Raw genomic sequence first — 14,907 nt, forward strand, 5'->3', positions numbered from 1 at the left:
AGCCAGCAAGGGCACTTAGATTTGGGGTCCCCTCGGACCCTGCCTCTTTTGATGCCCTCCCCACCCCCCTCACCAGTGCCAACATTGCACTGCCCCCAGCACCTTGGTTGTGATACCCTGGCAGTGTAATGAATGCCAGATTGGCTCTGCCAGAGTGACAGGAGAGGTGATGCCAGCCTCTTCTATGGCTGAATGCTACATCTTATGCAGGCACGTTGTTCCAGAATGAGTGGTTGAAGAAGGCACAAAATGGATAAAATAATCAGCCAGGTCTTCAAATCAAAGAACAAGCTTGTTTATAAAGCCTGTTTATAAAACTCTTCAGAGAGATTATGGGCAATCCCTCCTGAATAAGGCTATTGTTCTTCTGATGGCTTCCAGATGTCCACAGGGCATGGACACAGATTTAAGGTGCTGAGGAGTAGGTACAGAGGAGATGCCAGGGGTAAGTTTTTCACTCAGAGTGGTGAGTATGTGGAATGGGCTGCCAGCAACGGTGGTGGAGGCGGATTCAATAGGGTCTTTTAAGATACTTTTAGATAAGTATGTGGAACTTAGTAAGATAGAGGGTTATAGGTAAGCCTAGTAATCTCTAAGGTAGGGACATGTTGAGTACAACTTTGTGGGCCAAAGGGCATGTATTGTGCTGTAGTTTTTCTATGTTTCTATGGATATTAAAGAACCAGGTTACTTCAAATGTTTTGCAGTACACAGACACAAATTAAGATTTTTAACAGAAAGCTGCCTGAAATCATCTTGCTAAGAATGATCTCTTAGGGCAAGGGGCAATCCAGCTACGAGACTCCCCCTTCCAGGTCAATCCCTTCCCCACAGCCCAATCCCATCCAATCCCAAGGCCCCTTGGGATCCCTCCTTCTGAAGCCTTGCAACAGCATAGAGGTGCACAAGGGTGTAGGACTTAACCTCCCTGTCCTTCGGAGTGCAAGGCACCAGGTCCACACTCATCAGAACCAATATCAAGTCCTGCCCGCTGGGCTTCCTGCTTAGGAGGGGGCGGTCATCGTCAAACATAACAGGAGACCAGAGAGTTGGCCTCAAATCTATTAATGACATGGAAATTATATTTAATTGGTGTTCATCATTTTCCAGCCTTTCCAATTCTTTCTCTATGTTCAGGAAGGAGTTGGGAACCGCTGAGCTGATTTATTTTTCAGAAATATCAGTACAGAATATCATGGGTCTAACTAATTGTACGTGCTAACTGTCCCACCCAAAAACACAGCTCTATATAGCAGCCCATCACTCCATATTTTACAAACGTCTTTATTTTGCAGCATAGTCACTATTGTGTACAGAAACATGGTAGCCAGTCTGTGTACTGGAAGGTTCCACAAATATAAAATAGATGAAAGAATTAGGAAAAGTTGGGGGAGGCACATCATGAAGGGGTCTGTTTCAATTATTTTTAGTTTAAAAAAATGTCTGCAGTAGCGCTCGAGTCCATATTTTATTTGAGATGAGTGTGCTACCAAAAGAACCAAGCTGACAGATAACCCACCTCTTCACTTTTGAGATCTGGCCATTTAAAAACTGTTTGAAAATCTTATTAATTGAATCAGCAGCCCATACACCTGCAGCTCTAACAACATTCAAGAAAGCAGCCCACTTGACTGGCACTCCATCCATCACCTTAAATATTAATTCCCTCCATCATCAGCACATCTGTACTGTAGCATGTACCCCTACAAGGTGTCCCAATTTAGTGAGACACTTCAATGCACTCTTGAGAGACTACTGCATTGTTGAAAGTGGAGTCTGTCAGATGAAGCTTTAAAACTGAAGGCTCAGCTGCAGACTCAGAATTCAAAGAGCAGGGATTTTACTGGTGTCCTGGCCAGATTTTCACCCTGAACCAAAACATAGAGGTACTTAGGTCTTTCATTCATTTTATATTTGTAGAACCTACAGCACACATGTACACATATTATGTTTAGAAACATGGCTACCATGTTTTTGTACACAATAGTGACTAGACATTATTTATAAAACAGAGTGATGGGTTGCTATAATGAGTTGTGTTTTTGGGTGGGGCAATTAGCATGTATGATCATGATATTCTGTACTGATATTTCTGAAAATCAAATCAGCTCAGCGGTTTCCAACTCCTTCCTGAACACAGAGAAAGAATTAGGAAAAATTGGGAAGGCACATCATTAAGGGGTGTTTCAATTATTTTTAGTTTAAAAAATTGTAAAAAGAAACTGGTTAGATTTCATTTTTTTTCTGTCAAGATTCTGACTGTCCCATTCTTTTGCCCTGCCTTTATGGTTGCAGGTATGTTTTTACAGAACAAGATGGTTTGAAACCGAAAGCATCATTTGGGTGTATTGCATGCAAATCAGAAATATTTATTAAGATTGATTTGTGTTACTAGAGGATATAGAATACTGAAATAGACTTGTTGCATTTTATCTGAGTGACCTACATGGTATCTAGCTTAAACTACAAATGGATGACTTTCTTTTCTGAGGGTTAAGCTGATTTTGCTTATATCAGTATAATGCCTCAAGTAAATTTGTTGAGAAAAAAATGTGAACCAATCCTGCCTGAGAGACTAGAATGGTTGTTTCACAGTTAAGGTGAAAATGCATTGGACATTATAGAAATTCAAATTTGAAAACAGAGAATATACAATGAACAAGTGTGGGATACTATTTATGTCCTATGAGCATCTGACCTGATGATGCACAAGCAAAGATGAAGGACCTTTATCGTGGCATGGTCTGCCTGAATCAGTATGTTTCATACACTGCACAAAATATAAATTACATTATTACTTCTTTATTTTCTCATCTATAAAACCAACAAAATAATGCAATACATATTTCTGCAAATAGAGAAATTGAAGGAGTGAGCAGGATCCTCACTCAAAAAAATGCATATTAAACACAACAGGGACAAATCCCAATTTGAAGGAGTGGTGTTGGGTATCCACAGAACCGGAAAAATACCAAGTACTCAGCATGAGTCTGAAAAACTAAGCCAGCTCTTGAGGAATGCAAGCTAGCAAAAGTGCCCCATCCCTGTTCGTCAAAAACAATCCAAATAATGTTACTGAATAGGAAGGACCATTCTATTCCCTGGCAAAAGAAAACCCCAAGCCAGAGAAGAAACTGCTTGAACTCAAACTTTCCCTCCTCCCAACAAAGGCACATCAATGCCAAATCGTCTTAATGCATTAATGTATTCCTCCAGTGAGCACCACGTAATCAAACTGTAAAACAGACTCATAATAAAGTCATGCCAGATTTAGTGATGAATAATGAGCCAGAATTAATTAATAATCAATGGCAAGCGGATATCTCGTCAATGGCAATTGCAATATTGAATTTGATAGTAGGTTTGAGAGGGAGAAGGGAAAGTCGTAAATCAAAGTTTAAATTTGAATTTAAAACTGCAAAGGGATGAAACATGGATTTAGCATCATAAACTGAACTTTTAAAAAACAAATCTACAAATCATGGGGGGTATTCAAATTAGTATTGGTTGAAAACAAGACTACTTAATACCCTTTAAAGGGCAAAAGCAAAGGAGTGTTATTAACCAACCATGGTGAACAAATAATGTAGGAGATTTAATCAAACTCAAGAAAACCTACACAACGCAAGGGAAATTAGAAATTCAGCTGAGTAGGAGATCAACCAATAAATCAACCAAAAACTCTTTCCATCTTCTTTTATATTACTAGCTTGTTAACACTCATTTTTCATCTTCTCCCCTCTTGTTGCTTTGTTAGTTGTCTTCTGCTGGCTTTTAAAAGGCTTCCCAATCCTCTGGCTTCCCCACTAATCATCACCACTTTGTATGCTTTATCTTTTGCTTTTATGACTTCCCTAGTCAGCCATGGATGTTTCGTCCTCCCCTTAGCACGTTTCCTCCTTGGGATGAATTTCTGTTGTGCTTCCCAAATAACCCTAGAAACTCCTGCCGTTACTGTTCCACTGTCTTCCCTGCTAGGCTCCCTTTCCAAACAACTCTGGCCAGCACCTCCCTCATGTCATTGCAGTTAGTTTTATTTGATTGGAACACTGTTAAATCTGATTCTAGCTTCTTCCTCTCAAACTGCAGGGTAAATTCTATCATATTCTGGTCACTGCTTCCTAAGGGTTCCCTCACCTTATGTTCCCTAATCAAGTCTGTCTCATTACACATCACCAAATCCAGAATTGCCTGTTCTCTTGTAGGCTCTGTCACAAGCTGCTCCAAAGAAACTATCTCTTAGGCGTTCCACAAATGCCTTTTCTTGGGATTCACTACCTACCTGATTTTCCCATTCTACCTGCATATTGAAGTTCCTCCATGATTATTGTAATATTGCCTTTTTTATCTCCTGATTTATTTTCTGCCCCACATCCTGACTACTGCTAGGGGGCCTGTACATAACTCCCATCAGGGTCTTTTTATCTTTGCAATTTCTCAACTCTACCCAGAGATTCTATGCCTTCTGATCCTATATCATATCTTGCTATCGACTAACTTTTGCTTTCGATGGCTTTGTTAGTGGAAAATCATGTCTCACGAATTTGATTGAGTTTTTTGAAGGGCTAACCAAGAAGGTAGATGAGGGCAGTGCAGTTGATGTTGTCTACGCGGACTTTAGCAAGGCCTTTGACAAGGTACTGCATGGTTGTTTCATAATGTTAAATCTCACGGGATCCAGGTGACGTACCTAAATGGATACAAAATTGTCTTCCTGAAGAAGCCAGAGGGTGGTTGTAGAGGGCTGTTTTTCAAACTGGAGGCCTGTGACCAGCGATGTACCTCAGGGATCAGTGCTAGGTCCACTGTTATTTGTCATTTATATTAATGATTTGGATGAGAAAAGAGGGGGCACAGTGACTAAGTTTGCAGATGACACCAAAATTGGTGGCATAGTGGACAGTGAAGAAAGTTATCTCCAATTGCAAGAAGATCTTGATCAATTGGGCCAGTGGGTTGACAAAAGGCAGATGGAGTTTAATTTAGATAAATGTGAGGTGACGCATTTTGGTAGATTGAACCAGGGCAGGATTTACTCAGTTAATGGTCGGGCGTTGACGAGGCTTACAGAACAAAGAGATCTAGGAGTACATATTCATAGCTCCTTGAAAGTGGAGTCACGGGTGGACAGATTGGTGAAGAAGGCATTCAGCATGCTTGACTTCATCGGCCAGAACATTGAATACAGGAGTTGGGACATCTTGTTGAAGTTGTACAAGACATTGGTAAGTGCATACTTGGAATTATGCGTACAGTTCTGGTCACCTTATTATAGAAAGGATATTATTAAACTAGAAAGAGTGCAGAAAAGATTTACTAGGATACTACCGGGACTTGATGGATTGACTGAGGCTGGATAGACTGTGACTTTTTCTCTGGAGCATTGGAGGCTGAGGGGTGATCGTATAGAGGTCTATAAAATAATGAGGGGCATAGATCAGCTAGATAGTCAATATCTTTTCCCAAAGTTCGGGGAGTCTAAAACCAGAGGGCATAGGTTTAAATTGAGAGGGGAGAGATATAAAGGAGCAATTTTTTCACACAGAGGGTGGTGAGTGTTTGGAATAAGCTGCCAGAGGTAGTAGTAGAGGCGGGTACAATTTTGTCTTTTAAAAAAAAGCATTTAGACAGTTACATGGGTAAGATGGGTATTGAGGGATATGGGCCAAATGCGAGCAACTGGGATTAATTTAGAGGTATAAAAAAAAGGGCAGCATGGACAAGTTGGGCCAAAGGGCCTGTTTCCATGCTATAAACCTCTATGACTGTATAACTTTATTCCTTACCAGCAATGCAATCCTGTCCCATTTATCTGTGCGTCTATGGATATTTTCTATACAGGCTTCCAGAGGGCATTTCATAGGATTGTGCAAGAGAGATTATTGGCAAAAACAAAAGCTCTCAGATGTGGAGGTAACCTCTGAACCAAATGCCAACCCAACATGTTTCTCTTCCCTTCCACTTCATGAGTGGTTTTAGGCCTCACTTTTCTCCACACAGGGAACAGGGCCTAGGTTTCATAGATTCCATCTGCCACAGACAGCAGCCAAGTCCCTATTCCTCAATGTCCATTCTCATCCACTCAACTTCCAGGTAGATTTTTTTTCTCATTTTATTCCATTACTCCTGCCCATTACTGTACACTTACTTTAAATAAAAATAGTTGGAAATTGCATACATTAGTAACAACAGAACAGAGAACAAAGCATAAAGCTACAAGGAGAAAACAGACACACACAGACAGAAGTCATATATTGGTAACAGTGAGATATACACTTCAATAAGGAATGGGCGTCAGAGATATACACTTCAATAAGGAATGGGCGTCAAAGATTAAGAATATAAATAATTTTATAAATATGTAAAAAAAAAATCCTGGTGACTCAATTAGAGATGTTTAAGCCTACCAATTTTATCATATCCAGTATTTATTGCAAAGATGTGAATATTAATTCACAGCAGTCATAATATTCACATAAATCTACACAGTTTTACAGGATTAAGAGTAAAACATACCCGGTAGCTAAAGTACTGCTCAACTTTTTCCAGTAAGGCATTGAGCTGAGTCCACCCCTTTGAGGGCACTTGACAGTAGATGGTCCCATCAGAACAGACATTTGTAACCACCACATTTAGGTACACACCATTTTCCTGCAGCACAGGGACATTTTTTAAGTTTCACAGCAAAAATTCAGCCACACTTCAAAACTTCAAGTTCACTTTTGAATTCATATGTTCATCTGCACATTTATCAAATGCTTTTGGTGGTCCTGTGGTCATTACCCTTCATTTTGAGCTTGATGGCCAGTTTAGGTTGGATAATATTACTCCTCTACTTTATAATTTGCAGATTTACCCTTCAAAAGATAGATATTCACTCATTAGATATTAACTATTGCGTATTCTGAGTGCTGAGTTTCATTTTAGTCTGACAAAGGGCTGCATGGCCCAATTGGTGCCATTTCTGAGCCGCCTTTTCTGCTCCATGACCCTTTGACTTGCTGCCAATCCTCTGACTTGAGCCTCTCCTTCTGTCTAATCCACTCCTCACTGACAAACCTCCAGTTCATGGCCTTTGCTGGTCCCTAACCCATCATTATGCTGCTGACAGTCCAGTTATGACTCATCTCCCGCAATTTGAAGCTGCTCCTCCTAGCTCTTGCTATTCATCTCCAGAACTGTCACCACAATAAGGGTTCAGGAGAAAGAAGCAGCAAGAAGATGATTTGGCAAGAGGATGGACTGACAATGAGGGGGTCAGGGAGCAGCCATGAACTGGAAGATCTGCAACAACTGAGGAAGTCAGGGAGCAGCAGAGGCCACAAGCTCAGAGGCTTGGCAGCTAGGAGTCAGTTGAGGAGCAGGAGATGCTGCATGCCCAGAGGGTTGGCAGTGAGGGGAGGATCAGGGAATGGTAGAGATCCTGTGAAGGGAATAATCACAGCTCGGAGAGGGCATCAGGGAGCAGGATGTGTGGCGAGCAGGAGGTTCAGTAAGCAAGGTCAAGAGGCAAGTAGAGTTAGCATATTTCTTTTATAAGTTACCACATTTCTTTTTTCAAAAGTTATTTATACACAGTAACAGGAATTTACCAATGTAAGTATTTCCACTTACATGCTTTTTTCGATTGAAAAAGGAGCTACAGACCCTAACTACATTTTTTACATTGATTTCATTGAAAAAATTTGATTTGCTTGAAGTAATTTGAATTAAAGTTGCATTTTGAGAACTTTGAGTAAAGATTTACTGTACATAACTGACATCAGTTTGGTGGGGTGGGGAGAGGGGGATGTGGAGATGAGCAAGACTGAAAGTGTTGGTGGGGGGGAGAAGAGTAGGGAACTGGGGGACAAGAAAGGGGGATTGTAATATAAAAGCAGCTCGGGATTACAGAAAAGACTTTGCGAAACATCATGATGTTAATCAAAAATTTTAAAAACGTCCTTTGGCATCAATACATTCAAACACTCAAACAAGATTGCATACGAAAATGAATTAACATGCTCTTCAGTGAAAATAAAAATAACTACAACTAACAGACAGTAGAACAGAAGTGATTGGGAGCCTACATTAAAACACTATGTAGAATGTGAAAAAGCAAACATTGCATAATGGATTCAGCACTGCAATCTGAAACATTTAAAATGCTTGGCTGTAATGGTTCAGATGAAGAATCCTCAGTGGACAGCCAACCTGCTAATAAAATGTATCCAGCTACCTTATGAGAACCTCAAAGAATTTACCTTCAAATTCAGCTCAAGTGTCTTGTCATGCAAAGCCTTCAAACATGCAGTATTGATGTTAAAATCATCATCTCCTGAAGTGTCATATAGAAGAACAAGTGGAACCTCACTCCTTTCTAAAATTTCCATCAGTAGTATCTTTCCACTGGCCAGAAATTCAAAGGTTTCTAACACACATGGCTCTTTGCAGAATGTTTCAAGACCTAAAACACAAATAACTCCATCTTAAACAACCAGTGTTGCTTACATCCTTCAGGTGCATCCACAAACATGTTTACACTGAAAGGACTATATCACTCGTACTTATACACGTTCCAGAAGCATGAATGAAATGTTTCAATCTAACTATTCACTTAAATGACACACCCTTAGCTGTCTCCCTCCTTCACCATCCAGCTGAAAACTGAAGCAATTCTATTTAATTTACCCTTCATATTAAATCTTGTGTGCATATGTACATGTAGCACTCAGGGAGAAAAAAAACAGATAAAAAATATATCTTTTCCAAGCAAGCATAACAACAAATTTAGTGCCATAATAGTCAAGCTATCAGATTATCATCAAATGTTAACATTCATATTAACTCCCACTGATCTAACCAGTCATAAAAATGCTGCTGTTTCATATAATAGCTCTTGATGAAAGGTTAAGTGTACACCAAATTCCCAATACCAAAATTTGCTGAAGTTCACATTTTCAGCTTTATTGGAATCACCAACAATAATGGCTTAAGTGTTGCTAAATTTAACAGCTTCCTGTGAAACCCGCTGTTTGTTAAAGTGTTCAATATAAAGATACTGATTACTTGCACGTCAGGAAATGTTCAAATTGAAAAATATTTTCAGATTTGGATAAATCGCAACAGCTTCTTGTGCAACTACACAATGCAAAGAAGTTGATACCTTGAGTTTTAACCTCAATATTATTGCAGAATTATTTTCTGTGTTATCTTAAGCATCTAAAATTATCAAGCCTACATTGAATTACTAGCTTGGTGAGAAATTAAAGTTTTCTCAGCTGTCTCTCCAGAAATTGACATATTTACTTATGTATTTGCTTCAGCATTTGCTGTCATTGCTCCAATTCTAGAAGCCTCCGCCAGTTTCTGACCAGACCACTTGCTCCCAGCACAACAACATCAGTGCCAAATGTAAGCTTAGCCCAGGACACCAGCTGATACCACCTTTTCCATCTGACAAATATCTATACAGAAACTGTTTCCTGCTTGAGGATGGATGACCACTCAAGCCATCCGTATAGCTTCTACAACAGATTCCACAATATGTTGGGTACATTCAATCATGTAGGCTGGACGAGTGACTAAAACATTTTCCTTGGTCATCTTTGTTACTGTTATTTGTTAGATCAGATATTGAAATTTGTCAAGAGATGGGTGGAAATGTCTGTCAAATCACCGTTAAAGTGATTTTTAAAGTTAATTTTTAAAAAGCTAGGGTTAGATAGCATGAAGCAACTTAGAGCTGAAAAATAATTTGTTGCGAGAAACTCAAGGCAATAGTTTCCCCTGGTTGACTGATGCAAAAAGACCATTATCCACACTCATGTGAATCAAAGGTGGCTGTATTTTCCACATGCATTCTTGAACCTAAATTTTGCTCTTCATTAAATGTGCAGATCATTCAAGTTGTGTGGCTGTGAAATGGTTTCATGATTCTGCACTTCTGGAATTATCTGGAACCAAGAATTAACAGGTTTGTTGTAGTTGGTCATGTTCTGGTCATTGATGGTGGGCATAAACATGTTAAATCTAGATGCTAGCATCGATCAATATCATTGAGCCAACTGGGGATAGGCAAGAGTGCAACCAGTCAATGTAACTTCCAAAGGGATTTTGAAGAAAATAAATTGTAACCTGGAACCAGAAGTCAACATCAATAATTAAAATAAAGATTTAAAGTAGTAAAAAAAAATGTAATTGTATTCAAACATTAATGTTATTGCTAATAACAGAATGAATACATGCAGAAAGCAAAACATTGGAGGTGGAGTCATAGTACAAGGCCTAAGTGTGCCAAAGAAACATGCTTAATTGACCATTAAGGCTGAACTCATTTCCAGTGGCTCTAAATTTGGATAATGATTGATTTTTAAACTTACAATGCCTGCTTTTTGCTGGAAACAGTAATTTTGTTTTCATAATTAGCATTCAATTTATTATTGCTCATATTGCTGATCTAAGATATACCAGTCTCCATCCCCAGCCCACAACCTATCCCACCGTGCATACATACACAAATAAACCACAATCCACTGCATGCAAAGGAAATGCCTCGAGTTACCCTGTTACAGTAAACTTTGAACAGTGGAAGAAGTCAAGGCTGTGTTAAATCATGGTCATGATGTGGAGATGCCGACGTTGAACTGGGGTAAACACAGTAAGAAGTCTCACAACACCAGGTTAAAGTTCAACAGATTTATCTGGTTGCAAAAGCCACTAGCTTTTGGGCCTCTGACCCTTTGCCAGAAGAGTGGAAAGTTCTGATTACAAACAGGGGATGTAAAGATACACACTCAGTTTACAGAATATTGATTAGAATGTGAGGTTTAACAGCTAATCAAGTCTTAAAGGTGCAGACAATGTCAGTGGAGATAGCATTAAGCATAGGTTAAAGAGATGTGTATTGTCTCCAGACAGGATAGTAAGTGAGATGTTGCAAGTCCAGGCAATTCACGGGGGTTACAAATAATGTGAAATGAACCCAAGATCCCGGCTGAGGCCGTCCTCACATGTGCAGAACTTGGCTATCAGTGAGTGACTCTGCGCTGTCGTGTGTCGTGAAGGCCACCTTGGAGAACGCTTACCCGAAGATCAGAGGCCGATTGCCCAACGCCCCTGAAGTGTTCGCCAACAGGAAAAGAACAATCTTGCCTGGTGATTGTCGAGCGGTGTTCATTCATCCGTTGTTGTAGAATTTCCATGTTCTCCCCAATGGACTGTGCCTCAGGACGTCCTTTCCTGCAGTGTATCAGATAGACAATGTTGGCCGAGTTGCAAGAGTATGTACCGTGTACCTGGTGGATGGTGTTCTCATGTGATATGATGGCATCCGTGTCAATGATCTGGCATGTCTTGCAGAGGTTGCTGTGACAGGGTTGTGTGGTGTCGTGGTCACTGTTCTCCTGAAGGCTGGATAGTTTGCTGTGGACGATGTCTGTTTGAGGTTGTACAGTTGTTTGAAGGCAAGAAGTGGGGGTGTGGGGATTGTCTTGGTGAGATGTTCGTCTTCATCAATGACATGTTGAAGACTCCGGAGAAGATGTTGTAGCTTATCCACTCCGGGGAAGCACTAGACGACGAAGGGTACTCTGTCCACTGTGTCCCGTGTTTGTCTTCTGAGGAAGTTGGTGCGATTTTTGGCTGTGGTGCGTCGGAACTGTCAATTGATGAGTCGAGTGCCATATCCTGTTCTTATGAGGGCATCTTTCAGCGTCTGGAGCGTCTTTTGTGATCCCCTGTTTGTGATCAGAACTCTCCACTCACCTGACAAAGGGTCAGAGGCCCAAAAGCTAGTGCCTTTTGCTACCAAATAAACTTGTTGGACTTTAACCTGGTATTGTGAGACTTCTTACTGTGTTAAATCATGGGATACAGATTTCATAAATTTCAAAATTTGGAGTAGTTTATGATCAGGACCTTAACATGAGAGGTGATCTTATTGAAAGATAAGATTCCAAGGGAGCTTGACAAAATGGATGCTAGGAGGGTATTGCCCCCTGTGGGGGAATATAGAAATAAAGTGAGTAGTTACAGGTTAAAGGATTGACCATTTGGGAGGAAAGAGGATAAATTTGTGAATCTTTGGAATTCTCTACCTCAAGAGAACTGCAAATACGAAATCATTTAATAAAGTCAGGGCTATGATAGTAAGGTCCATAAGCAATATGTGAATCAAGGATTATGGAGAGCAGGCAGAAAGTGGAGTTGAGGCCAAGATCGGATCAGCCACGGTCTCAATGAATAGCAGAGCAGGCTCATGGGACTATATGACCTACTCTGACTTCTTACGTCCTGGGTTAGTACCTTGCAACTCCCATGTCATTTTATAATGTACATTGATCACTATATTGTTAAATAAAACATGATTTAAGTGAATGGACAAGAGAAGACAATTTTAAATTTTGGCCTCAATGTCTACATTGATGCAATAGACAAACTATAAAGTTCCTGTCATCAAGATGTACAATAAGTTTTACTTGCCTGCTAGTTTGCATTTTGCAGCTTGAAAGGACAAGGTGGAAAATCTTGCATCTAACCTGTACAGCCTAGACTTGTCAACAATCTCATTAAACCCATGATCCACAAAGAACACCTGAAAGAAAGACACTTGTTGTCAAAGGAGATTTGCAGTGGTTCTGGTTCCACTCACAATCTTTGAAATGCAAACAAAAACTTAACAATTGTGAGGTTACAACAGTAATTGAGAAACTTCAAATTCTGGAAATACTGATTATTAGCTCTATTGAGAAAAAAACATTGTAAATTGAATACCTTGCATAGTAGTGAGCTTAGTTGTTTTCAAGCCATTAATCCCATTATTTGTCTGTGATTGATTGGTTTTGATTCTCCTTAAATCCCAAGTATTTGCCACCCACACTGAAATGGTTATATTTTAAAGTTATGTTTTTCTCCTCATAGATACAGACTCAACTGGTGTGTATTTTCTGTTTTACTTTAGACATATATACTGACTATTATTTTGCAACTAACTTGCTCATTATTCTTACATACCATGAACTCATGGCAGATTCCACCAGGCTGTTACAATAGAATATATCAGACAAGCAGTTTTTCAGCATTTCCTAAAGCACTTCCTAACAGAATGTTTGTGCTATTTCCTCAACTCCAGCAGTCGATTTGCTGTATGCATATTGTAGTACAAGTGTCTGGCACATATAGGGTTAATTTAGGGCTTAATACGGTATCATCCACACAGTGATGCAAAAAGGCACATAGCCCGCACCCAGGGTGCTATGCAGAGTCATGCGTACCAGCTAGAAAATGAGAGTTCCTCATTTGTACCCATTTTTGTATATTTGTAAGTAGTTCTAGGAGTCAAAAAAGTTACAGTTAACCTGTTTATGACTACAAGAACCTCTTTGGATCTATCAAATTATAAGCAGTGCCCTACAACATGGTGGTAGCTGGTGAAAAAGACATTGCACAAAGTGCAGAGCAAAACTATAATGCTGGAAGACTGAGAAAAAAATTCAGATGCCACCCACAACATCTTATACAGGGCAAGAGGTTTAAAGCTCCCAGTGAAAGGCACCCTGCAGGCAATACTGAGATATGAGGACAAAATGATCCTTGTGATCCACAGGACTCTTCGTAACTAAGTCTGTGTTGAGTTTAACTTGTTACAGTAGGTTAGGTCAGCCAGCAAGGGCCTAGTCCAATTAAATGGGCATTCCCAAACTCTTCATTGGCACATAACACATGAAAAACATATACAAGATCAGAGACAGGATACTAAACCCTCGTTCTTATTCAAAATATGCCTATTCATGTATGATTCCCCACCCACTCATGAAGTAGGTGTAGCAGCAACAGCTGGACAAGATGTCAAATATGAGTATCATCACTCCAGTCACACCACCAACTGCATGATCTTCCGGGATGGACCCAGTTCCAAAACTGAATGACTCCATCTGTAGCTGCGTTGACCTGACACAGCACAAAGCTGTAGCCAAGGATGTAAATCCCATGTCCTCAGTGGATGAAAGCCTGACTAAACTCTCAAAGTGTCAAGTATTGTCCATACTGAATGCAAATAACAGCTTTTGGCAACTCCCTCTTGTTGAAAAGTCCAGGTTGTGGACAAAAATAATTTGGCAAATTCTACTTTAATTGTCTGCTATTTGGAACCATGTCAGCATGAGAAATATTCCAACATATGATGTCAGCCATTTTGCAGGGCCTCAGGGGAGAGACTCACTGCAGTCTTAAGAGGACCTGTATGAAGCAGGGCCATTTCTGAACTGTAAACATGAATTCTTCAAAACATCAATTTATTCCATGGCCCCATTATCAGCAATCAAGGCATTAAGACAGAGCCACAGAAAACCAAGGCTATCAAAGAGTTCCCAGTCCCATCCACAATTCCAGACTTTCTGCAATTCTTGGGGATGGTGAACCAGTTGGCAAAGTTGTTATATCGAATTTGGCACAGATCACAATACCCTGAGGCATCTACCTAAGACCAAATACAGTGGTGGGAATCTCATCAACCACAAGCTTTTACACATATCAAGGTAATCCTGCTCTCTGTGGACATTCTGGTCCACTACCACCATTGCAAAGGATGCTTCATCCACTGTTCCAGGATCAACCAGACGGAATTTGCCAACTTGTGCAATATTCTTCCACAGGGCTGTTGAACATGGGGATAAAGTACGCTGCCATAAAAGAAGGAACCCCTTGCAGTCATGTGGGCATACAAGAAGTTCACAGATTATATCATTAGCCTCAATCATAACAGGCCACAAACCACTAGTCTCCTTACTGGAGAAGTACAAGCAAAAATGCCTTGCAGAATATAGAGATTTTGCCTTTGTCTCATGAAGTTCACCTTCGAGACAGTATATATCCAAGGCAAAAATCAGATAACAGCAGATACACTTTCCTGGGGCAAAGTCAGCTTCC

At 40.1% G+C, this 14,907-nt stretch overlaps 1 protein-coding gene across 3 annotated transcripts in view; it reads right to left on the bottom strand.

The window, feature by feature from the left end:
• LOC145342976 (tudor domain-containing protein 7-like) overlaps nt 1-14,907 on the bottom strand; it is a 152,429-nt gene that overhangs the window by 23,395 nt on the left and 114,127 nt on the right. For 2 of the 3 annotated variants that reach the window (XM_080188662.1, XM_080188661.1), the window contains exons 9-12: nt 12,463-12,574; nt 8,244-8,446; nt 6,517-6,651; nt 2,699-2,770 (exon numbers count right to left, since the gene is read on the bottom strand). In XM_080188662.1, the coding sequence (XP_080044788.1) occupies nt 2,699-2,770; nt 6,517-6,651; nt 8,244-8,446; nt 12,463-12,574 (522 nt within the window). The remainder of the gene's footprint in view (nt 1-2,698; nt 2,771-6,516; nt 6,652-8,243; nt 8,447-12,462; nt 12,575-14,907) is intronic. The other variant, XM_080188663.1, reaches the window with a different exon arrangement.

The sequence above is a fragment of the Carcharhinus amblyrhynchos genome, chromosome 5, assembly GCF_965287045.1.
Source record: "Carcharhinus amblyrhynchos chromosome 5, sCarAmb.v2.hapA, whole genome shotgun sequence".
NCBI classification, from domain to species: Eukaryota; Metazoa; Chordata; class Chondrichthyes; order Carcharhiniformes; family Carcharhinidae; genus Carcharhinus; species Carcharhinus amblyrhynchos.